Consider the following 24490-nt stretch of genomic DNA (forward strand, 5'->3'; position numbering starts at 1 on the left):
TTGGTTAGTAAACTATTGTTTATTAAACTATAAAAAAGCGCTCAAAATATTTTGTCCTAGGACCTGGTGCACGAAAAAAGGTTATCGAGTTGTACAAATGGATAGCTTTTAATGTTTTGTGCAGGACAAGTTTTAAACAGTTTTAAAACAAGTTTAAATTATGATATATAAATATATTAAATACAAATTTTAGAGTTAAGCAAGTGAAACTTAAGTAAAAATATGTTTGTTACAAATTGTTTATAGTTTAGTTTTTCATTTACTGTTACTTGCGTATTTAACTTGGATCGTTTTTCTTCAATCAATATTGATTCCAAGCTGTAGAATATTTAAATTCTCAATCGCTCAATTTAAATCGTTTCAAAACTTTAAAGTTTTGTACTACTTCAGAGTTTTGACAGGGTGTGAAGCTAAATTGATTTTCGAGTGTTAAACTGTTTTTATCTGTTACACATCGATCAACAATTCGTCGAAAGACTTGTCCTGATGTCTCTCCAATATAGGAGGGACTCTGATCTACAAATTAGGTGTATCTATACCTGATATTAGCTTCGAATATTTCCGATCCGAACATATACTTTTGTTGCCGAAGTAGTAACAAACTTTTGCCGGTGTAGGCCGGTATAATAGCAAAGTTATGTCTTTGAAATATGGATGCTATTCGTTTTTAAAATCGCAATGAACAATTACTGTCGTAAATTGTTGTGAATAAGATAATTTTTCGAAATCTGTCTTCTTTTCAATTTCCGTGTCAGTCTTCAAGTTTTGTTGGTATGTTGAGTTGTCGGTTTCATGAGTTTAAAGAAGTTTATTGATTTTTAGCTTTACAAGATTTTTTGGGTACTAATTCTTAAGTAATAAGTTTTTTGTTTATGTTAGTTTTTCTTTAAAAGCTTTAAAATCTGCGCATATTAGATCAAAGCTTTTTAAACCATGTTTCCAAGATCTTGGAAAAAAAAATAGTGTATTGCATTAATATTCAAGTGTCTGTTCGTTTTCTGTAAATATTTGTGTGTAGTTTGGTTGATACTTTACTCCAATGTCCAGATACGGTAGTTTTACGTCAACGGATTTTTCCGGAATTAATTCTAAGTTTGGGAGTAGAACTGTAGAGTATTCATTTCATGATAAAAGTTGGTTGAATCAGGGTTGTTTAATGTGACTACAAATATATCATCTACATATCTAATTTAGAATATGCATTTTGTTTCAAAATTTGTTTGTAATCGTTTTTTTTTTCTACAAACCAGTTTATTAGGATTCGGGCTAATGGGCTACCCATTGCAACACCGTCTATTTGTTTTCAGACTTTTTCACTAAAGACAAAAACACTTTTAGAGCACACCTGTAAAATTTTCCGTAACATACTTTATGAATTTTTTTATTTTTAATCAAAGTTATACTTGTGTCATATCTTCGATTACTTTTTTAGTGAAACGTATATAGGCTTTTAATGTCTAAACTAGCAAAAGCGATTAAATAATTTTTCTTTAGTTTAGTTATTTTGTTTTCAAATTCACTTGATAATGAAATACTATTTTTGACATAAACGAAAATTTTTAATGGTTTTTTTAACCATTAAGCTAGTTTTACTCTGGAAAGTTGATAGGTTATAATACTATTCTTGTTTTAGAGTTTTCTTCGTGCGTTTTTACAACACCACTTAACTTTTCAAACTACGTGGATAGATGTTGTAATAAACTTTTAGCCTTACTATTTTTTAAAATACTTTTTTCTGCAATAATAAACTACTTTGTTTTCTTGTATAATATTTATGATAACATCTCTAATTCATTTTTAACTTAAGTTACCATTTTATTGCAACCAACAACTCTTTTTCCATTTAACAACTTTATCGAGCAATGCTTTTAAAATTTAACTAATTTCCTTTTCAAAACAAAACAAATACTCACAAGACTATTTAATCAAACAAAATACAAGTAAACTTTAAAATCAATCAAGAAAAAACTAAACATATTAATAATTAAAGCTAAAAAAGATGATTTGGACAAAATAGACTATTTAAAAACAAAAATATTGTAAAGAACTACAGACCAAAGAAACAAAAAGAATAAGTAGTATTCTTTTAAGAAACGATTATCCAAGTATTGTAATTTTTTTTATTAAATTAAAACGTTGAACAACGAATTTGAACTAAAATAAAAAAAAATAATTAAATTAAATAAGTAAATTTTGACCAATATTTTTTTAATTTCATAATTTTTTTATTAAATAAAAATACTATTCGAAATTGTAATCTTTTTTGATTGTTACTTTCAAGTACTTAGATTAAACTATCAATACAAAAAAAGATTCAACTAAGGAGAAAAAATTTAAGTTACTTTAAAAATTTTGATAGGCTTTAAAAATTTTTAACATGTTTAATACGTTTATGTTTTAATATAACTGAGTAAAAGTTTGAAGACGGGCTTCCATAACATACTTCATATTTTTATTTTCTATAATTTTTTATCTATTACTTTAAAGAACTACAAGTATTTATTTTTTGATCAATAGTTGTACGTTAGTAATGCTTAATTATCTAATTTTCTTTTTCAAAGTAATTTTAATGCTGCATTTCGTAACTAAGTAATTAAAAAATTTATACAAAGTAGTTTTCTTGTGTTCTGACATATTCTTAACTGTTTTTTTACACCCCTTGTCGATTCCTTTATACATAGTAATTTGAGATTTTTGACTAAACTAGTGTTTATACTGAGTATATTGCATGTTCTAAACTTTATAATTAACATTATATAATTTTATTATGAAACTTATACGATTGGATATTTTATTAGATAGCAAGTTATGAAATTTAAATAATTTTAATTAACCTAAAATATCCAATCAAACAGTATGTGTTTATGTTTTAAGTAATTGTAGAAACTATTGACTTATAGTTTACATTGTCGGATTATAAGTTTTGCTTAAGTGAAGTTTTTGTGATAAAGACGTATTCAGACTCAAGAGAGTGTTTAAAGTAGCTGTCGGTGTATTTTAAACTTTTATAAAATGTATGTGTTGTTTTAAATTTAATAAGTTATATGTTATCTAAACAACTCTAGAAAAATTCAATTAAAAAAAAAACTAACTAGTTTTAGTGTGCCGAATTTTTTATTGTTTATTCACAAGTTAAGCGCGACTTAAAAGTATTAAAAACATTTTTAGAAAGCTAAAATACAAATTATATATTGGTCGATGTTTTTATTGTTTGTATTAAATATTTTAAAATTCAAGTTAAGCTATTTTAGGTCAGTTTAGCATTTTATACTAAATTGTAAGACTTTTCTTTCTTAAAAATTTAAAGTAATTAAAAACTTGTTTTAAAGTTGTCCGTGTCATTTTCTATAAAACTAGAATCACTGTACAGATAATGATTGACTATTTTTTAGGTAAACAAACTAAATTGAAGTCATCTAAGGAAAAATTGTTAACATTCAAACAAAACCAAACAAGTGTTTACATGATAATATTATCTCAAAGGTTTCAAAAGAATAAAAAAAAGTACAATTTTACTTAGAGATATCTAGTAAAAACTTGTCTTTTTGTTGAATTTAATACAAATATAAGTGTCCATATGATTGGTAAACTGTTGCCAAAATTTTGCTTGTCAAGCAAAAACTCTAGCCCGTGGTTTATTTATATTTAAATAACAATAAATTTAAATAAAGTGAATTTAAACTTTTTTTCTACTAAAATTTTGCAAATTTGCTTCACAGTAAACGTGCTGCGGCGCTGACTGTTTTCTGCTCAACTAATTACATATTTGATGTCTTATATACTTTTTTGAAGTTAAACTTTTCAAAAACAATGTCGCCCGCGAATATACTTTTAGTTTTAATATAACTCGTTCCATATAAAGAAGTGTAGAGTGCTAATTGATGACAGAGCTTAAGTTTTAGTTGTTGTTAAAATTATAAGCATAAAAGGTTCTACACCTTTATGATAAGTTTATCTGCTAGTAGTTTTATGGACAACTTCTTTTTGTTACCTGCCTTTATTTTTTGATTAAGCAGGCATTTTAAAGTTTATTTAGGAAACTAAAAAAGTGTTTCTCATCCTAGTAAGTTATTTATACATATTTGAACTTTCATGTATTGTAGTTGCAAAGAAACAATTTCATAAAACTGTTTGCAAACATGTAGAATTTTTTATCAAATATCATTAAGGGTTTTATTGACTTTTGTTATGAAAATTGACATTTAAACAAAAAATCTTAGTGAAACACTCATATTTAAATGTTTTAAAATGTTAAAAATATTAATATTTATTAACCTTAAAATTCTATTATTTGTTTACTGCACAGTTTGTTTGCTACAGTAATTTTTATTAGTTTACGTGTTTTCTACATTAACAATCTTGGTAAATCATTCTTTTCGATGAAGTTACTTTAATTTTTAAGTTTAAAGTATCCATAGTTTTATTACTATCTTATATACTTGAAAAAGTTTTAGGTTTTTTTTTTCATTTGTGTTTGAAATAAATTAATATCTATATTAGCTTTGTTAAATTTTTAAGATTTTTATTTTATTTTACTGTTTTAGAGAAGAAGCTTTTCTTGTCAATTAATTGTTGTCTTTTCTAATTACAATTTACAACATATTATTGATACTTGAATCTTATCATTTTTCTACCTACAAACTTTCAATTATAGCTAAAAATTATATAAACTTAACCTAACTATCGCATGATTTAATCAGTCGTTATACTTATTTTAATTTTAAAATGTATATAATTTTACAAACTAGTTAAAATACGTGTAAAATTTTTAATGCTAAAATTTTAACTGAGCTTTGAAATACGTTTGCTTAGTTATTAACAGCTAAACTACTTTTCATTAAAAAATCATAAACTTGTTTTTATTATTAAAGATCAATGTTTATACATTTATATATAAAAAAACAATAATTATCAAATATTTTCATAATACAATTATACAATGATTATAACTATTTTTCATACAAACAACAAAATTAATTTTTTTCATAACTTATTTTATCATACCATACTAGAGCGGGGTATTCAATAACAAGTGTTTCTGTCTACATGCAGGATAAAGCCGCCTATAAAAGGAAAGGTTCCCATGTAATACAACAAAGTTTTAGTGTTTTTGGCATCAGCTTTTCTTGAACAATAACGCTACAGCTACGTACTAAACTACGTGCAATCAGCGCGGCAAATGGGACATTGGAAGTACGCCTTTAAACTTACGTCTTCTGGGATCGCAAACATTTTCACTGTGCAGTTTCTACAGCAGTGGTGATTGCAGGGCAGACGGCAAACTTGTTGGTTTGTTTCGTGATCTTCCAAGCAAACTGCGCACGACTTTTCCTCTTCGAAGCCTTCAATTGACCCTGAAAAATCGAAAGAAATCTGCTCTATGTGCAAAGTAGACACTCTGCCGAAATGATAGCCTTTAAATCTTGTACAAATGTACTGACTTAACTCTTTGTAGTTCGAGAATTTTGTATCAAGATCGTCTCTGTCTACTAAGAAATGGTTTTCTAAAAAAAGTTGAATGTCTTTCTTATTAATAGTTGGTTTTCCTAGTATAGCTTTCAAAGTCTCAATAACTTTTTCATCTACCCATTTAATGCAATAAGATAATTTTAAATCTTTTTTATGTTTGTCAAGTACAGAATTAAGTCTAAGAAAATCAGATTTATTAAAACTTTGTTCAAACTCATCTCAATTAGAAACAGCAATTGTGTCTAAAATAGTATATTCATCATTTGAAAGTAGACAAATTTTTATAAACCTTAAAAAATGCCTGTGTCTAAGTATAAAATTCATCAATTCGTTTTTAACTACAGCAAATTTTCTTTCATCTCTTTCAGAGTCCTTTGAGAGTTTCTCGGCAGTTTTCCGAAGAAACGAAATGTACATGTGTAGAACTTCTTCAAATTCATCTTTGATTAGTTGAATCATTTTTTCTTGTTTGTTAGGTAGATAACACGATATTTTGTTTCCCATTGTTATATTAGTTACTGTTCAAACACTATTTGTTATGAAAATTTATTTAAAAAAAATTAACTTTGTAAGATAGTGCAGCTTAAGAAATACTGTTAATTTTAGCATAATAATTAATTTGCTCATATCAAAATTGTAATGAAAATTGTAAAAATCTAATTTGATTTGAAACCAAAAAACTTTAAAATTCATTTCTATTTAAGAAATATAATGTAAGTTTGTATTTCACTTTAAGTTATAAGTCTGAACTACTTCATTCTAAAATACAGTTATAAAAATACGCAAAACAGTACATTAACATTAATTGAGTTACTATTATCTAAAATAGACGAGAATTAGTGGTAAGCAATAATTTAAAGGTCTTTATTCAATCATAACAAAGTTCTTCCCGACTTTTGCACTTCTTTAGGTAGCATTGAAAAAGTTTATTTTGCAGTTAGAACTCAACATGTTGGAAGAATCGTTGTTTTAATTACTATAGTAATACTTTTAATTGATTGAAATTTTATTGTATTACAAAAAAAAAAGATATTTTGTTTCTACAAATTGCTTATTCTTTAACTCCAAAAAAAAGTTAAACTTAGTTATGCAACATATTATCTTTTTAAGATTTACGTTTTAGTAACTTAAATTAAATGGTACGATACAACTTTTTTTAATAAACCACTTTAATAAAACTTAACCATAATATTACATTTAATTACACCAATTCAATATTAATACACAGATTTACTCTTTTTTCTAATCATTTCTCAAAGCCTTTTACTTCTCCTTAATTTGTTTACAGAGTAATAACTGGCCAATATTTTGAATCTTTTTGTTTGTGTTTTGGTAATAATGTAAATAAAACGCGTTTTTGTTTTTTTATTTTTTTAAAGAAATGGTACAAACAATAATCAAGTACAGTAAATAAACAGCAATAAAAAAAGTTATAATTCCTACATTTCAATAAAATATTTTCATAATACAACTCTCCTCAACAAAAAAGTTTAGTAAAAATAAAAAAAATAATGTAATTACACGTAAATTATTCTGTTCATAACAACTAAGTTTTCTAATTTTGTACGGCTTAGATCTCAAAAATTTATAATGATTAATACAAAGTAGACTGAACTACTTAAAATTAGCGTAAGCTACAAAAAGTTACTCAAATTTACTGATAAACCTTAGGTTAACAAAAAAAGCATTTAGCTTGAATTGTCAGAATATTTTGTTTTTCTTTAGACTAACTAAAATCTATAATTGTATAAGCTTTTAAATAAATTAGTTACTAGTATTAGTTTGTTCATGCAAAAATAAACTACAAGATGTTTAAAAAATTTTTTTTTTTACCAGTGCATAACTGTATTTGAACTTAAAACAAACTTTTTTCAAAGCTTGATTCTTTTTTCTTAATCTCAACAAAAAGTTGAACATTAGTAAACAATCAACCTATTGTTTATTGAACAACAAAAGAGCGCATAAAAATAATTGGTCATGGGATCTAGTGTAAAAACAAACCTTTAGATACTAATAATGTTTTTTTTTTAAGTTATATTTAGCAAATATTTGTTAGCACTTGGTTAAAACCATTCAATGTACCTAAAAATTCTACATATGCAAAGTATGACATAATACTTTTTTAATCTCTCTAGAAAATTGACCGTGTTAAAAACAGTGTTTATACCTTATACAAAAATAATACTTAATAATATTTTTTTGTTTTATTTAGCTCACAAAAGTTTTAGTAGTATTACGATAAAAGTTATTCTAACCCCAGTTATTGAAAAAACTTGTGCAAACTATACCGTTAAGTAAATTAATTAAAAACAGTACTTTTGATGTTACTCTGTTTATTTTTTCACTTTATTTTTAAAACAGACTAGTGAAAAACTGTTTGAAACAGCTTTAAAAGTAACAATAGATGAATACATTTAGTAAAACTTGATAAAGTGTGTATTTATTTTCTAAATTATTAACTTATTAAATTTATGGGTAAAGGAACTTAATTTAGTACTACTGTGCACTTTTTTAGGAAAGGCTAATCAAAAGCAAATAAGCAACTCTAAATAAATTATCTGGACAAGACGTTAAAAGGTATCCGTGGTGAGCGACCCGATAACCGAAAGGTTTTTTCGTGCACGAGGTCCTAGAACCAAATATTTTGAGAGTATTTTTTTTCGTTCAATAAACTATACAAACTATATATATCTAAAACTAGCAAAAGTAAACACAAACCTACCCTTATTTAGGGGTTATTTCTTTAAAAAAGTGATTGTTTCCTTAAACTAAAATATTTTTACATTTAAAAGATTATAGCTATCAAAAATTAAAAACTAAGTAATTGAAAAAGTTGAATCCTGTATGGTTAGAAAAATTTTTAGTAAGTTCACTAAACTAAGGTTATCTGGACAAGACGTTAAAAGGTATCCGTGGTGAGCGACCCGATAACCGAAAGGTTTTTTCGTGCACGAGGTCCTAGAACCAAATATTTTGAGAGTATTTTTTTTCGTTCAATAAACTATACAAACTATATATATCTAAAACTAGCAAAAGTAAACACAAACCTACCCTTATTTAGGGGTTATTTCTTTAAAAAAGTGATTGTTTCCTTAAACTAAAATATTTTTACATTTAAAAGATTATAGCTATCAAAAATTAAAAACTAAGTAATTGAAAAAGTTGAATCCTGTATGGTTAGAAAAATTTTTAGTAAGTTCACTAAACTAAGGTTATCTGGACAAGACGTTAAAAGGTATCCGTGGTGAGCGACCCGATAACCGAAAGGTTTTTTCGTGCACGAGGTCCTAGAACCAAATATTTTGAGAGTATTTTTTTTCGTTCAATAAACTATACAAACTATATATATCTAAAACTAGCAAAAGTAAACACAAACCTACCCTTATTTAGGGGTTATTTCTTTAAAAAAGTGATTGTTTCCTTAAACTAAAATATTTTTACATTTAAAAGATTATAGCTATCAAAAATTAAAAACTAAGTAATTGAAAAAGTTGAATCCTGTATGGTTAGAAAAAGTTTTAGTAAGTTCACTAAACTAAGGTTTTCAAATTTTGCCTAAATATTTTATCTAGCTTCATTTTTTTCAAAGATTTTAATTAGAAAAATCTTTTTTATCTACATCTGTAGAGTTGACAGTTTTAAATCTTTTTTAAGTAAACTTTAGTTTATAAGAGATACCTTTTACTGTTTTAGCACATTTTATTTTTAAACATAGGAAATTCTGTAACTATTCTACAGATTATAAAGTAAATCAAGTAGAGGTTTAAACTAAATAGAAAATTTTATCGAAATATCATCTTTTTTTACTAATATTTAAATCAATTTTAAACTAATTATTTTCAAAAAATCTCATTTAAACTTGATAACTTTATAAATGCATTATTAGAAATGTTTTTAAGTTAGCCATTTCAGTTGGATTTTTTTAATTATTCCCACTAAAAAATAGTTACACTTGAAGAAAAGTTGATTTAATAATTATTTTCTTTTTAAAGTTTATCTATTTATTAAACTAAAAAAAAACTTCCAAACTTTTCTAACTAATAATTACTTTTTGAATTTATATAAAATTATATCTTTTATTGAACGAATAAAAAAAAGACGCTCAAAATATTTGGTCCTAGAACCTGGTGCACGAAGAACCTTTCGGTTATCGAGTCGTACATAACTTTTAACGTCTTTTTCAGAACAGTTTTACGTACTTTGAGTGTAACTTAAACTTAAAAAGCTAAAATTTATTCTTAATCAGTTTTAATACAAAGTTATCTTATTTATAAATTAACTACAACTATTTTTAGTCTCCGGTAAATTCTAACTAAAAAATTGGTTGTATACACAACCTGGACCACTCATTTTTACCAATAGAACTACTATTTTAACATGAAAATTTATTGTGGAACATTTGTAATTTGTAATACTACCATATCAGGTCCAGGTTTTCTAAACTCGATATCGAAATTACAGAGCTTTTTTTCTAATTTAAGTGTATAGCCTAAGTTGCTTTTATGAATTTGAGGGCCTGAATAAATTTTCGCATCAAACATACTTTGTGTGGTGTTATTTTATATGGATAAAAAAAGTTTTTTAAAGCAGAGTTTCCATTCTTAATCCATTTAATTAACAAAAACTCTCGAGCATTAAGGTTTAAGTTTAGCAACCAATTAAAAATTTAATAAATATTTAGTGTATAAAATTCTTTATTGTTTTAAATCTTGTTTCAAAGTGAGTTATTAAGTGAGTTATTTTCTTTTCTTTCTTGAATGTAAAAAGATAAGATTAAATTAATTTTCAAAACATTTCTAATTTAATATAGTTTATTCTCTATTTTAATTAATTGTCATACAACAGATGTAACGTAAAAAAAACGTTACAAAATAGCATATAAATATCAGCATTTAAATTCAAATGGTGTAAGTCGGAATACTAATTTTTAATCTAATAAATTAAAGTTCTAAACTCTTTTTTTTGTTTATTTTGCCTAACTATTTGATATAAGATCTCAAAATACAGACGTTTAATATATTCAAGAGTTGACTCAAAACCATAGTCGATAGGTTACGGCCAATGAAAGGCATAACCTGCAGCCCGCGAGCAACCTGCAGCCTACAAGCATGCAAATAAGGCCCGCGAGTAAAAATTTAAATTTACACTATATTTTCTGATATTTGAAAAGGTTAGCAAAAAATAATTATATATGTTAGGTAAAACTTACAGGAAATTTATAGTTTAAGTTTATTATTTTCTACTGAAATTATGAATGCAGTAATCAAATATTTTTATCTCGAAATTTAGCCCGTAACCACCAACAGCCTGCCGACCTGTATAAGCAAAACAGTTGTTCAAACTGAAGAGTTTATATTGTGTTGAAGTAGAAAGATGTATTTACTTAAGCAATTTTTATAAGCAAACAGTATTTTAAAATGCAAAAGTATTACAAATATAACAAAATATAAACTTTTATTTTCTAACACGTATCAGTAATAACTTTCTTTTTATTGAAAACAAAAAAAGCGCACAAAAAACTTAGAAAATACGGGTAGCTGTCAAATTTGCTCGAGCGTACAAAACTGTACGAGGGGACAAAATTGCACAATATTACACGAAGATACTTTTGCACAAAGATACTTTTGCACGAGGGGATAAAATTGCACGAAGACACTTTTGCACGGAGATATTTTGACACATTGAATTGTTTTAGTGTTTTTGTTTATTTTAATTGTTAAACTATAACTTTTAACCCTAACCTTTACCCTCGGGCGGTAACTTTTTTATTAATTTTACTTCACTGTTACCCCTAACCCTTGGTCGGTAGCTTTTTTTTAATTAGTTTATTTACATATATATTTTTTTTTTCAATAATTTTTATTAGTTATTTTTATTATTTTTACTACCACTTTTACTTCTCACCCTTTCCCTCGGTCAGTAACTTTTTTTTTTATTAATTTATCTTATAGTTTTATTTTCTGTTTTTTTTTTACTCTCGTGCAAAAATGTAACTCGTGCAAAATTGTCTTTGTGCAACTTTGCTCTCTCGTGCAAATTTAGCTTCGCGCAAAAGTATCTTCTTGCAATTTTGTTCTCGTGTAATTTAGTAACCTCGTGCAATTTTGACCCGTTCCCAAAAATATAAACACAATAATGTACACAAATTGTGAAACAAAAAAATAATTATTAAAGACTTAATCGTTCCGATAATTTCTGCAATCAGCATTGTAAATAAAAACATCAAAAATATCCTTCTAGACTTTATTGATTCAAAAAATACTTTATGACAAGAAAATATTAGATTTATTAATTGTTCCCTACTTATAAAAACAGCCATAATATACCACTTCTAAAAAAAATGTACTCAACTATAAATGTGTAAAAATTGTTTTAGTTTTAAAGAAAAAAATATTGTAGTAAAAACAAAATGTTTTTATGTTGTTAAGCTAAAAATTAAAAAAATTTTTTTTTTAGTTTTTGATTATAAAAACGTTAAACTTTTAAGAAAAATTTGACCAAAGCTTCTATGAGCTATTACCAAAAACTAAAAAGGTTCAGTTAAAAAAAAGAGTTAATTTAAACTAATACTCTTATAAACAGGGTTGCTTTTTCGTTTTTCAGTTTTTTTTAGAGGTTTTCCAAATTTCTTCCAGGTTTTTAAAAGTACACATTTTTGGGTCTAATTTTAGTCTAAAGTTAAGTTTAAGAAACTGTGTTAAATAGTATAAAAACTTTAAAAAGATACTGTAAAACTACTTTAAATATGTTTTTAATTAAAAAAATTTTTGATGATGACAAAAAATTTTTATTTATATGAATGTTTTTTGAGTAAAATCGAAAATTTACTACTTAACATGTGAGGATTGTTAAAATTCCAGGTTTTTTTTAAAGATTTTTGTTCAAAATTCCAGGTTTTTTTCAAAATTTCTGAAATTCCAGGTTTTTTGGAAGTTTGTAAAAGTAAAATTACTTTAAATAAAGAAAAATTTCAAAAGCTACTATTGTTATAAAAACATATTTTTTAAACTTAGTCCCAAAAAAAAGTAAAGAAATCTGTAACTAATTTCTAGATAAACATACAATTTCTGTTTAGACTGGATACTTAAACAACATAGTATTTTATACCAGTTTGTACACTAACATATAGTACACGAGTTGATTTTGTAACGTCGTTATCAGAATAGGCAACCCCTTAATTCTAATAATGGCTAGTTTTAATGTGAAATTAGAAAGTAATATTTTAATGTGAGACAGATAAATCTACCCATGTGCTTTTTCAGAAGAGTCTTTCATAAAATAATTTAACTATTACACAACCTAAAATTTTTATCAATAAAAGAACTGGTATTAAGGTTTTTTCTATTTCGTTCACTTTAACTAAAGTGTGAAAAAACTGTGTTTTGGTATTCAAATAGAGTACAAATAGTCTAGTTTAAACATATCATTTATAAAGAAGAAGTATTGAAGTTAAAAGAAATGTTATAACCTAATAAATTCGTAAATAAGATATATAAAAAAAACTTTTAAGTAGCATGCAGAAATTAAACTTAATAACTAGCTTACATTTTATAATAGTGTATAATTTTCATAGTACATAAATAGTAATAAAAATTGAATACCTTAAAGTTATACTTACAACAAAAAAGCAAGAAAGTTTTTTAACAACAAAAACATTACCCGAAGTGAATTATCATTTAGCACATAAGCTTTAAAGAAAAAGAGTCTAGTATATCGGACTTATTTCTGTAAACTATTAATTGAAAAACATTTTAGTGGTGATACATCCTGATAATAGTGCAAGTTGTAGTTTTAGTAAATAAAAAATAACAAGTCATTTAACTCAATATTAAGAAAAGTCATATTTATATTAAAACCTGTATAATTGTAATTCTTTTATAAACCTCTTCAATCCTGGTTTAATCAAACACCTTAAGAACAGGAATTACTTGAGAAAGTTTTAATTAAGTATCATCTACGCCTTGTAATATAATTCATTAGTCAAACAACTATTTATGCAACTATTTTTACCTATTTTATTCGATTAAAAAACTTACTTTCTTTATTTATATTGCTATTTTTAGCATTATAATTTGAATTTTTGTCTTTTGTACTAATACAACTTTGTTTACCATTTTATTTTATAATCTTAAATAGAATGATGGAAAGTAGAAACACGTTACAAAAAAAACACTTTCTGTTTGTATTTAAACTGGTATATAAAAATAAAAATGTTCCATTAAAATACTATTATATATATAAAGTTTGTGATACATAGATTTAAGAACAACTATTCAAGGATAAATATGAATCAGTATTGTCCGTTTAAACACATTAAATATTGCATTGTTCACACAGTTTATTAACTTATATGTTTGGCAAACAGTAGCAATTGTGTTCAACTTTTATTTAATTTATCTTGGGTATTTCAAATTAACAAATTTAAACTAATTAAAAAATATAAAAAATTTAACTAACAAAAAGTATTTACTAAACGAATTGACAAAATTTAAAGAACCAAATGTATAAAATGTTTTTTTAAATAAACTTATTTTGTTTTAGTAAAAACGAAAACTGCTTTAATCCACATTTTATGCAAATAGTTTGTTAAAAAAAAAGTAATGATTCAAAGTATCTGTGCAAAAAAAATATATTTTTAAAATTTTTCACGTCGCAACAACATCAACTGTGTCGTTTTTCGGCTGAAAATATCTCATTATTTTGTTCACTTTCGCCGGCGCCCCACCGAAAATCGCGTCCTTACGCTTCCTCTTACCCTTCCTCAGCTTTATCGGAGTTCTCTTGCGCTGGGGCGAGGTGAGAGCTGATGAGGATGAAGTTGAAGGGGCCGGGTCCCGGGGCCTGATATTTTCCCTAATCAGAAACCTGTCGATGGAGTTTACGATCGGCTCCTTCGGTTTCTTGGCAACCGGCGTGGTGGGAGGGGTGGAGTTTTCGGAGTGACGGATCAGTCGTATATTGGCGAGGGGGTCGCCCCTTCTCGGCCTCCGGCTGTCGCCACGCAACAGCACCTGCGAGCTCCTGAAGAGTTCCAGTTCGTGGTTGCTTACCGCTTGCTGCAGGGTTTCGCTAATTTCGGGCTCGATCGCCGGAAACAAGTTTCTCCTGATTGGCGTTCTGTGATTGGCTCGCTGCCGCGGTGACAACGGTCTGGGTCTTCCCGACGGTATGGGAACGAAACTGGGGTTGCTAGGTGGAAGCTGATGGTGGTTGCTAGGCAAGTAGTTTGGAACGTTTTGAGTAGCATCTAACTCAATGATAGGCTGGTTCAGTTGAACTCCTGTTAAACGATTGTTTAGACTTAGTAAAAAATTTCAAATAATTGATAATATCAAAGATATTTCAAATAATTGGGTTAAATTTAAATTGTCAATTTACTCTCAACAAAAAAACTTTAGACGTAAATTTACAAACTTTATAAAGTTATATATTTTTTCAGGACTTGTATTTAGTTTAAAGGTTTATATTTGTTCACTGCACTAATTATGTACCACTATTTTTAAACAGTTTATAATGATATACAAATTTATAAAACTTTAAAATAAAACTTCTTTTTTTTTTTATCGAGAATATATATAGTGACCTTCTTCTGCAACAGGTTGTAGTACCATGGGCACATTTATTATTTCTAATGGTCCATTAGGCATCCTTGGTTCAATTACATCTAGTTGGTTTTGAAGTATTTCATTACCATTGTTTTGCCGGTGAACTAGCCCTAAAAATTAAACAATATAAGTAAAAAAAGCTAACTTTAACATGTCTAAAGTTAACGAAGATTTACTAATAAAAGAGAATAACTTTCTAGTAATAGAAGCTATTTTCATAAGTTAATATTATCTATATTCTAGTAAACCTTTAAATTATTAGAGTACAGCAAATCTACTGATATAGCAGGTGCTAATAAAGTTTTAAACTAACTTTAAAATGCTGTATAATAATTATATACAGTATGTTTGAAACAGGTTTTCCAAACTCAGTTTTAATAATGGTCCCCTAGGCAGAAATTTAAAAATAATTGCCTAAATACTAGTTAATTACACATTTAATTTTTTCGCCGTTTTACTAAATAACACCTGCTGATAGCCGAAATCACCTCTTATAGGGCTCTACTGCCTACTTTGAGAAACCCTAGTTTAAATTCATAGATAAACAACATATAAGACTTGTGATAAATTCTAAAATTTACAGAAATGATAAGTTTGTAATAAAATACAGCTTAATTTTAAATACAAATATTTAACTGTGTTTTAAAGTTATGTAAAAAATTTCTATCATGTTATTTTGCTGCTTATTTCTGAATCACTATGCAAATAATGATGTGAGTATGCATAAATATACTCTTTAAAGTTGCATGATTTTATTCAACAAAAAGTTTAGTTCAAAACTTTTTATACCTTGAGGAGAAACGGCCTCCACAACTGGATTTGGAAGTTGAATTTGCGGTCTTGGTTCTCGGTCCACGATTGCAAACTGCTCATCTATAGGATTTGGCAGGATTGCAAGTGCATTTTGGTTGTTGTTCAAATTTTCAAAATTCCCATAGTTGTTTTCTTGCAAATCTGCAGAAAACTTTTCAAGTCACAAACTAATTTAAAAAAATAAAGTGATGTCGGATTCGATATCGCATTAAAATCAATTGCTACAAACCCAACGTGTGCCTGAACGCGCTCCACTCTTCGATGGGAACCTCGGCGAACTCTCCCCGGTCCCTCAGGTTCCTCTGGTGCTTCCACACGTGCACCGTGCAGTCGTCGGAACACGTGACCACCGTGTCGTGGTGGACCGGGTTCCACGCGGCAATGTTCACCGGGCTCCTGTTTCGGCATGGCAACGCGTAACACGGCGATCCGCTCCCGCTTCTGACCTTGTGGTTTTCAATAAAAAGTTGTTTTTAATTAAAAGCTCTTTTATTTAAAACTTTGATTTTAACTATTAAAAAATATTTTGTGTGCTCAAAAAAAACAAGATGGGCTTTGTATTTTATATGTAAAATTTTAAAGTTTTTTTTTTACTTTCCTTTTTGAGAACGCATTTTAAAAATCAAAAACCATTTTTTAATTTATAAGTTTCAAAACAAACAAGTCCAATTATGATTAAATACATCGATATCAATAAGGAGTACTTGATCCAGTGAATAAAAATAGATAAAAGAATATAAGTAAACTTTTTTTTTCTCACAAATATTTTTTTACATCTTCTTTCGATTTCATTGACTATTAATAAAATAATGAGGAGGTTTTGAGCTGCTCTTTAGATTTAAACATAGAGTTTAATTAAACATATTTTTCTTTTGTGTTTGTTTAAACTTTTAGCTTAGAAAAACATTTTGTATTGTCTAAAGAAAATAAAGTATTAAACTTCATGTATAGTTGTACCTCTTTTTGAATATTAACACTTCAAGAACTTTTCAGATTAGTAAAACAATAAGAAACAACTGAAGTGAAATTTTAGAACTTAAATAGTATGAAAAAATTATTTTAAAAGTTAGTTCGAATAATTTATTTTACAAAATCATAAATTAAACCAACAGAGTACTAAAATTTTAAGATAATATGTAAGTTGTAAATTTACAATGTAGAAACTCTATATAACAATAATTTATAAAAAGCTCTACTTTAAATAAACTTACCAGTAAAAAAAGTAAAATCTCAGAAATTTATCTGCTCATGCTAAGACAAATAAGATATAATCGATTTAGTAATATTTTTGTTTACATAAACAAACAAGTAACAAGCACCATAATTTTTAATGATTATGAAAAATAACACAAAATTTGTTTAGTTAGAAGTAGATTTTTTTCTAAATATTTTAAAAACTTTTTTATTGGGAAAATTGAAATACTTTTAGATTGTGCATGCAAACTGACTAAAAAACAAGACACAACAAACTTACATTCCAAATTAAAGCATAATTGTTTTTTGTGCCGGCTACAATAAAATTTTCATCCGGGCTGAGTCCCATTCTTACGTAAAAATTTGTTCTGTCTCCACCAAAGTAGCTGTGTGGTAATTTTTTGAAAGCTTAATAATTTAATCGAAACTCAGTAGCTCTAAAACTTTTAAAAGCTGCAAATAAAAAAAAATTATATCGACATAAACTGTATTAACAAAAATGTTTTAACAATTGATAATTGTTGAATCTTTAAATAGAAACCTTTTTACAGGAACCCTGCTGTGGTGATGGAGGGTGGACGAGTCGATGAGATCGTACTCGTGGATGCACGAATCAGCCGATGACGCGAATATTCTCGTTCCGTCGCCGCTCAACACTATCTGTTGGAATCCTCGGGGCGACACCATCCCACTGTTCCTTATTATTTCCACTGGCTCCGGCGCTTTCTGCCTCTCTGATCAAAAAATATATATTGGTTGATTAAAAAGACTAACTTTACATGCTTACGTAGTAACCGCTGAATGATTTAATTTAGATAAGCACACTAACTTTTACGAAGCAATTTTAACAATATTTGTTCAATTTGTTTAACAAACGAATATAGTTTTCAATATAAAATGTATAAGAACCTAGTACGAAAATAAATTTTGTAAAGGTTATAACAAATTGAAAAGTTTACAATTAGAAAACTTGTAGTAAGATTTGACTAAAATTTACAATAAAAAACATCAAGTCTTAATCAGTTTCATGACAATCTTCCACAATTGGTAAAACTATAATACAACAAAATTTTAGGTTAAAATACTAAAAAATTGCTCTAACAACTCTGGTACAAACAATATGCAATACAAACTCAGTTTCTTGTTCTTCTTCCAGTTGCTCCTGAGCATTCTGATATCCCATATTTTGATGCACCCGTCGACACTGCCGCAAGACACCAGCTCGTTGTCGCCTCTGAACCTCACTCCCGTTGCTGAGTGCTGGCTTGCCTGCAAGAGCACGCTTGATAGTTGTTTGTTTTAGCGTACTTTATTATAATACAGGGTGATCAAAATAACTAAGGGTTTGAAACGAGTAAGACGCAAATGTAAATATGTAACTCACAAAGATTACATAAAAATTAGTTTCCATTCAAAATACTTTGTCAACCTGCATTACACAGAAAATAAGTTAAAAAAGATCACAATAATTTAATTATGAATTTACTAAAATGCTAAGCTGAGTTAATTAATATACATATTTAATTTAGTCTTTAAGGTTTGCTTGACTGTTAAAAGGTGGTTGACTATATTTTTACAAGCTTAACAGGTTTTGTATATTTTTTTATTTCGACATTATATTTTAGCATATAAAATTTTAGTATATACCTAAGATAAATCAGATTAACTTAAAAACAAACTATCTACTACACATCAAAACTCAAAGTAAATAAGTAGGATGATAAACAATATACATCAGAACATCAAACAGTACTCACGTTATACAGGCTCAACCGATTCAAACCTGACTTGGGTTTGGTTTGCGGGCACTTGGACCTCTTATAGTTTTCGCGCATGTGAGCATCGAGTATCATGCAAACAGGTTCGAGACCGTACTGACCCGATTTCGGGTTTCTCACGTCCCAAATGTTCACTCTGCCTTCTCTTCCGGCAGAAGCTATCAGGTCTGCGCAAAAACAAATACTGTTATTAGAATCACTAGATTTCAAGGTCAGCAAAGTTTACTTAAATACTTAAAACTACTATACGTTTATATTCCTAAAATATTTATGTTCTAATTGTTAACTTTAAAAAATATTTGGCTTTTAGTTATGTTGTAATAGAAAAATGCTGTATTGTAAAGCAAAATATTGAAAAGTTATAAAAACTACAGAAATTTTGTCAAAAATTCAACTTTAAAAAATGTTTAAACGTTATTTGTATATCAAAAACAAATAAATTCTTACAAACGGTACTATAAACTTGTTGGGTATTATTTTATTTATGTTTTAAAAACAAATTCTACATAACTAATCTTAATTGTAAGATAGTGTTTCATAATCAGAAAAATTTTGATAACCATGATACTTTTAAAAAAGGATACAATGAAAATATAGTATAAAACTGGTTTTAATTCTTTGAAAATCAATAGTTAGCTTATATTGTGTTTTATTTAATAATTAGTGTAAGTTAAATTTTAAAGCAACATAATATAGTTGAAGAAAAAAGAAATTAAGTTTCTAATGTGGTCAATTAATTCAAAGCCGTTTTTAACTATCAACTAAAACTTTTGATGAAACTTCTTTTTTGAAAGCAAGTAATATTTTAAAATATGATAATTTGAACAATCTCAGAAATTTGTTTTAGAGTAGAATTTAAATTTTATGTACTTAAATATCACTGAAAATTATACACTATTTACTAACTTGCATATTTTTCTGTAAGTTAGAAACTACAATTTTTTTCAAGTGTACATTTTCCTTTCAGGTATTATATTGAAAGTTTATATTTAAGTAATAATAATAGTTTAAATTAAAATTACCTACTTACTAAATACCATAAATTATTAAGAATTATTGAAAAAAACTATTTTAACACTTAAGTTGGTGCTGAGCTTAGTTTAATTTGCGATTTAAAAATGCTTTGAAATACAAATAAATATTTAAAGGATAATAATACAAATGACTTTATTTTTATCTGTTTTGTTTTTGTTTAGTTTTCACAAATGTCAATCAACAAGTATTTTTTGAACTAATTCCAGCACATTTTTTTTATTTCTACCAAGATTCTTTTAAATAAAAAGAAATTTAAAAACACGGAGTCCCTAGATGAGAAAATTAGAATTGAAATACTTTACTTGTAAAGACTAAAAAATAAGTATTTTGTACTCTTAAATTAGAGAATAGATAAGTTACACCAGTCACTTTAATTATTATTGAAATTTGTTTTTAAAACTATTTAGAGTCTCTAAATTTTGTATTGTCATTTTCCTTCAATAAAAGGAATTCAAAAAAGAACTTAAGAACTTTAGGCACTGAGCACAAATTTTGTTTTCCAAAATGTTTAGTAAGGAAAAATTTTACACTGGTATTAAGAAAAAATAAATATGGAGTATTTCATCAAAGAGATTAAAATTTTCTGTACATTTCCCAAAAATAAAAAATAACATAATTTGTTTTACTGTTATATGTTTTGATTTTTAGAAATCAACTAAAAAGATCTCAACTACTAGAGGAGCAATAATAAATTGTATTCTTTCAAGACTTTATCATGCAAACTAAGTTTCGGTCAAAAACCCATGCAATGCTTATATAAAAAATCTAAAAAGATATGTAACAGTCATGGAAAAAAGTATTTGAACAATTAAATAAAAACAAACTTTTACTTAAAAAATTAATTAATTTTAATGTCAAGATTGAATTTTTGGTAAAGTTTAAATTTTAGTTAGATTTCAAAATCAAAATAACAATATAAAAATTATAAGAATAATAATAAAAATAAAAACCTAGATCTAAACTTTTTATTTCTTCTAGTTAGTTTTCAAAATTAACATTGTTTAAATAAAAATGTAGTTACTGTATAGGTATTTACCTAGCTTTCATCATGTTTTGTTGTACACATTTTATCATTCTTGTAATTAGTTTGTTAATAAACTCAACCAAGAAAGATGTTTATTTATTATATAATTCTAGATTTTATCTATAAATCAAAAGAAGCTATAGTTGCAGCCATAACAAAGGGAATACAAATTTTTGATTTGGGAAAGACCACTTGTATACATCCAGACTGGTCCACAACTGGTATTGGTTATTTTTTGTCGCAGAAACATTGCTCTTGTAGCTCTGCTGTGCCAGAATGTTGTCAAACTGGATGGCGTATAGTATGGATGGCAAGCTCAAGATTCTACATAAACCTGGAAAACTGCACCTTGCTCCAGATACAATGTCACAACTTTATAAATTTATAAAACAAAAGATGAAGTTGAAATAAGTCCTTCTGAAATTTTAGATGGGACACGTTTACCAGACAGTGAGTGTATCATTGCAAATTATCAAGTAGGTGACAATTTTCAAGCTGTGACTTTTGACCGAGTTAAAGAAGAAACCTAGAAAGATAAACAAATGATGAAGCTTATTCATTATATTCAAACTTGTTTTCCAGAGAAAACCTACCATTAGAATTGCATGAGTTTTGGATAGTTTGCTATTCTTTGTTTATGATGGATGGGGTCATCATATGTGGTGATAGTAAAAGAGAACTTGATCATTATAAGCTTCTATCACCTAGCAGTATATTTCAGGATGATGTGTGTAGAATTGTTATTCCTCCATCATTAAGAAAAGAGATTCTTAGAGTGCTGCATTCTGCTCATTGAGGGGTCACTGCTATGAACAAGCGAGCAAAATTGATTGTTTATTGGCCGGGAATAACAATTTACATACAAGGTTGTTGGGAAAATTGCATTAGTAGTAACTTAATTGCACCAAGCAATCCTTGCCTACCTCCAATTGAACCATTGATTCCAAAAGTTCCTTTTGAATCATTCGTTGTTATTATTTTCAGTTCAAAGGGTGGTATTATTTTGTAGTTGCTGACAGATTTTCAGGTTGGACAGAACAACAAAGAATCAAATTAGGTACAAATGATTCTGGTTCAAAAGGGCTATGTAAAGATTTGCGTCGTATTTTTGTCACTTTTGGTGTTACAGTTGAAATATCTTCAGATTGAGGTCCAGAGTTTTCTGCAAAAGTTACCAAAGATTTTCTAAAACAATGGGGTATACACCACTGTCGTGCGCTCCCATAAAGGAATATGTTTCAAAACTGGGGATAACTTTGGCAAGATTTGCAATGCAAAACCAGCTACCTTCTTTTCACCTGAAGACTCAAATTGCATTGATGAAAGTCAATCCTCTACAAAGCAGAATAATGGTGTATTGTCTCGTTTGGATCCTAAATATTAAGTCTAGGTCAGTGCTTCTGAAATGGGGTTCCGCGGAACCCTAGGGTTCCGCGACGCCTCTCAGGGGTTCCGCGAAGCCTTTCTAAATTTAAAAATTTATGTAAAAATTATTTACACTTTATGTAAAATTAAAATTAGGGATTCCGCGGAAAAGTTGAACTTTGGAAAAGGGTTCTGCCACTAGAAAAAGGTTCAGAAGCACTGGACTAGGTTATCTGAAAGAAATTTTGTTGACGATGGAGTGTTGCCAGAAAATGAACTGCGTTGTTCCGGTCGTGTAAGAACTCAGAGAAGGATTACCATGCCATAAGTGGTACATATTAAATACCTGTTTAAACTTCAGTTTAAATTAATGATTTTATTCAATTGTAAACTAAGTTAATTGTAACATTTTAGTGCTTAATGTTCTTTTTGAGTTTAATCTCGTCTATTTTAGCACTGAAAACTGTATTTAAGTTTGCAATTTTTGTAAAGGATTTATTTTCCTAGCTAAATGTGTCATTTCATCTCCTTTGTCTACAAAATCTGGGGGGAGATGTATAAGTATTTACCTAACTTTCATTATATTTTGTTGTACAGATTTTATCATTCTAGTAATTCATTTGTTAATAAACTCAACCAAGAAAAATATTTATTTAGTTACTAGTAGTAAAATAGATTCAAGTTAAAATACATTTTAATGTAGCTAAACTTAACTGTGACAAAGATATCAAAAATTTAAAGAATTATATGTTTATAATAACTATGAAAAACTGAAATTTTGCTTGAATGCTTTTTATAAAAATTAGTTTCCAAAATTAAGTATACAGTTTTAACTTTCAAATTTAATTTCAGTCAAAAAATTAGATGCAATTTACATAATATAACTTAATACATCAAATAGAAGTCTTAAACTAACTTTCATTTAACTGATGGCAGGCAACACCTTTTACGGTTCCCAAGTGGCCAGTGAGGCTGTGAATCTGGTCAGCTTGGTCTTCCACTCGCTCAATATCCCAAACAGCAACAGTGGAGTCCCCACATCCAGTAACAAACTTGTTTGATTGGTTGAACCAGTCAATTGCAAACACAACATTGTCAGCGTGCAGTTCCATTGAGTTACATTTGATGGACTTGTTCTTACTTGTCTGGTAGTCACTTTTATTTTCTGGTGCTGTTTCAATCAAGTTGCAACGTCCAAACTCATCAGTGACACAGCAGATTGTATTGTAATTTGAATCTAAAAATGTAGTATAATAATTTTTAAATAGGGTAAAATTATACTTCATCAATTCATTAAATTTTAAGCTTTATAAACAAAAATATTTTATCAAATTTAAATACATAATTTATACTATAAAGCACCTAGAATATTTTCTTTTTAACTTGAATCTCACTAAAAAATGTCAACAAAATGTTTAAACTGTAGCAATTAAACTAAACTTAGTTATATAAGGCTAAAGTTTACTAGCAAGCATATTACTGTTAATTTGAAAAAAAAATTGCAGTTCAACTTACTTTTGATAAAAATACAGTCATATGGAGGTGAGTTTGCTAGGTCATTCTGTGTAGTATTTTATTTTTTAGTATTTTAAAAGTAACTAAATAAGTTTAAAGACAAACCTCTTTTCTGATATCTATAGTAAAGTTGTTTGGATTGACTAAGTTTGCAAGATCTTGGGCTTGGTATATTGTTTTCAAGTCTAGAAGAAAGCACATTTAAAATTTTCATTGTATTTATTTAAAGTACAGTTTTGGACAAGTTTTTAATTACTAAAATATAAGTAAAAGCTAAGTGCTATAAACTGAACAAGTCTTTTTTAATTATTCTACTGAAATAATTTCAAAGTAGATTTACAACACTGATATTGTTTTTTTATTTAGTAGTTTTAGTTTTTGTAGTAACACACAATTACTTAAATATGTATTGGCTTTAAGATAATGAAATTATTTTTTATCATACCTTGCAAACTTGCTGTTGGTATACCAAGACTTCTTCCTAGAAAATATCTGTTCATTACTTTAATAAAATTACCTAAAATTAAATACATATAATTAGTTGTATTTTCATTTTTATGTTAACTAGCAGCTTTTTTATTATCCTTTTGTCATTTGAAATGTTTCAAATTAAGCTAAAGCACATCTCAAATGATCAAAACAACAAGCTAGTTTTTTATGAAATCAATAATGATTTACTGTAAACGATATAA

At 27.3% G+C, this 24490-nt stretch overlaps 2 protein-coding genes across 2 annotated transcripts; both read right to left on the minus strand.

Moving 5' to 3' along the window:
- Nucleotides 1–13949: 13949 nt before the first annotated feature.
- LOC145848468 (uncharacterized) lies at nt 13950–15180 on the minus strand. Its single transcript, XM_082953916.1, has 2 exons — nt 15053–15180; nt 13950–14749 (listed from the first exon to the last, which is right to left on the minus strand). Exons 1-2 carry the CDS (start codon nt 15114–15116, stop codon nt 14115–14117), a joined length of 699 nt encoding a protein of 232 aa, XP_082810042.1. The 5' UTR covers nt 15117–15180; the 3' UTR covers nt 13950–14114.
- A 630-nt stretch (nt 15181–15810) lies between these two features.
- LOC145838414 (denticleless protein homolog) lies at nt 15811–24012 on the minus strand. The gene is made up of 8 exons (XM_082946006.1): nt 23904–24012; nt 23200–23520; nt 18839–19026; nt 18215–18350; nt 17623–17815; nt 17362–17467; nt 16117–16333; nt 15811–16028 (listed from the first exon to the last, which is right to left on the minus strand). The coding sequence occupies exons 1-8, from the start codon at nt 24010–24012 to the stop codon at nt 15811–15813; spliced, it is 1488 nt and encodes a 495-aa protein (XP_082802132.1).
- Between the last annotated feature and the right edge of the window lie 478 nt (nt 24013–24490).

The sequence above is a fragment of the Thalia democratica genome, chromosome 1 (assembly GCF_965202585.1).
Source record: "Thalia democratica chromosome 1, ktThaDemo2.hap1.1, whole genome shotgun sequence".
NCBI lineage: Eukaryota > Metazoa > Chordata > Thaliacea > Salpida > Salpidae > Thalia > Thalia democratica.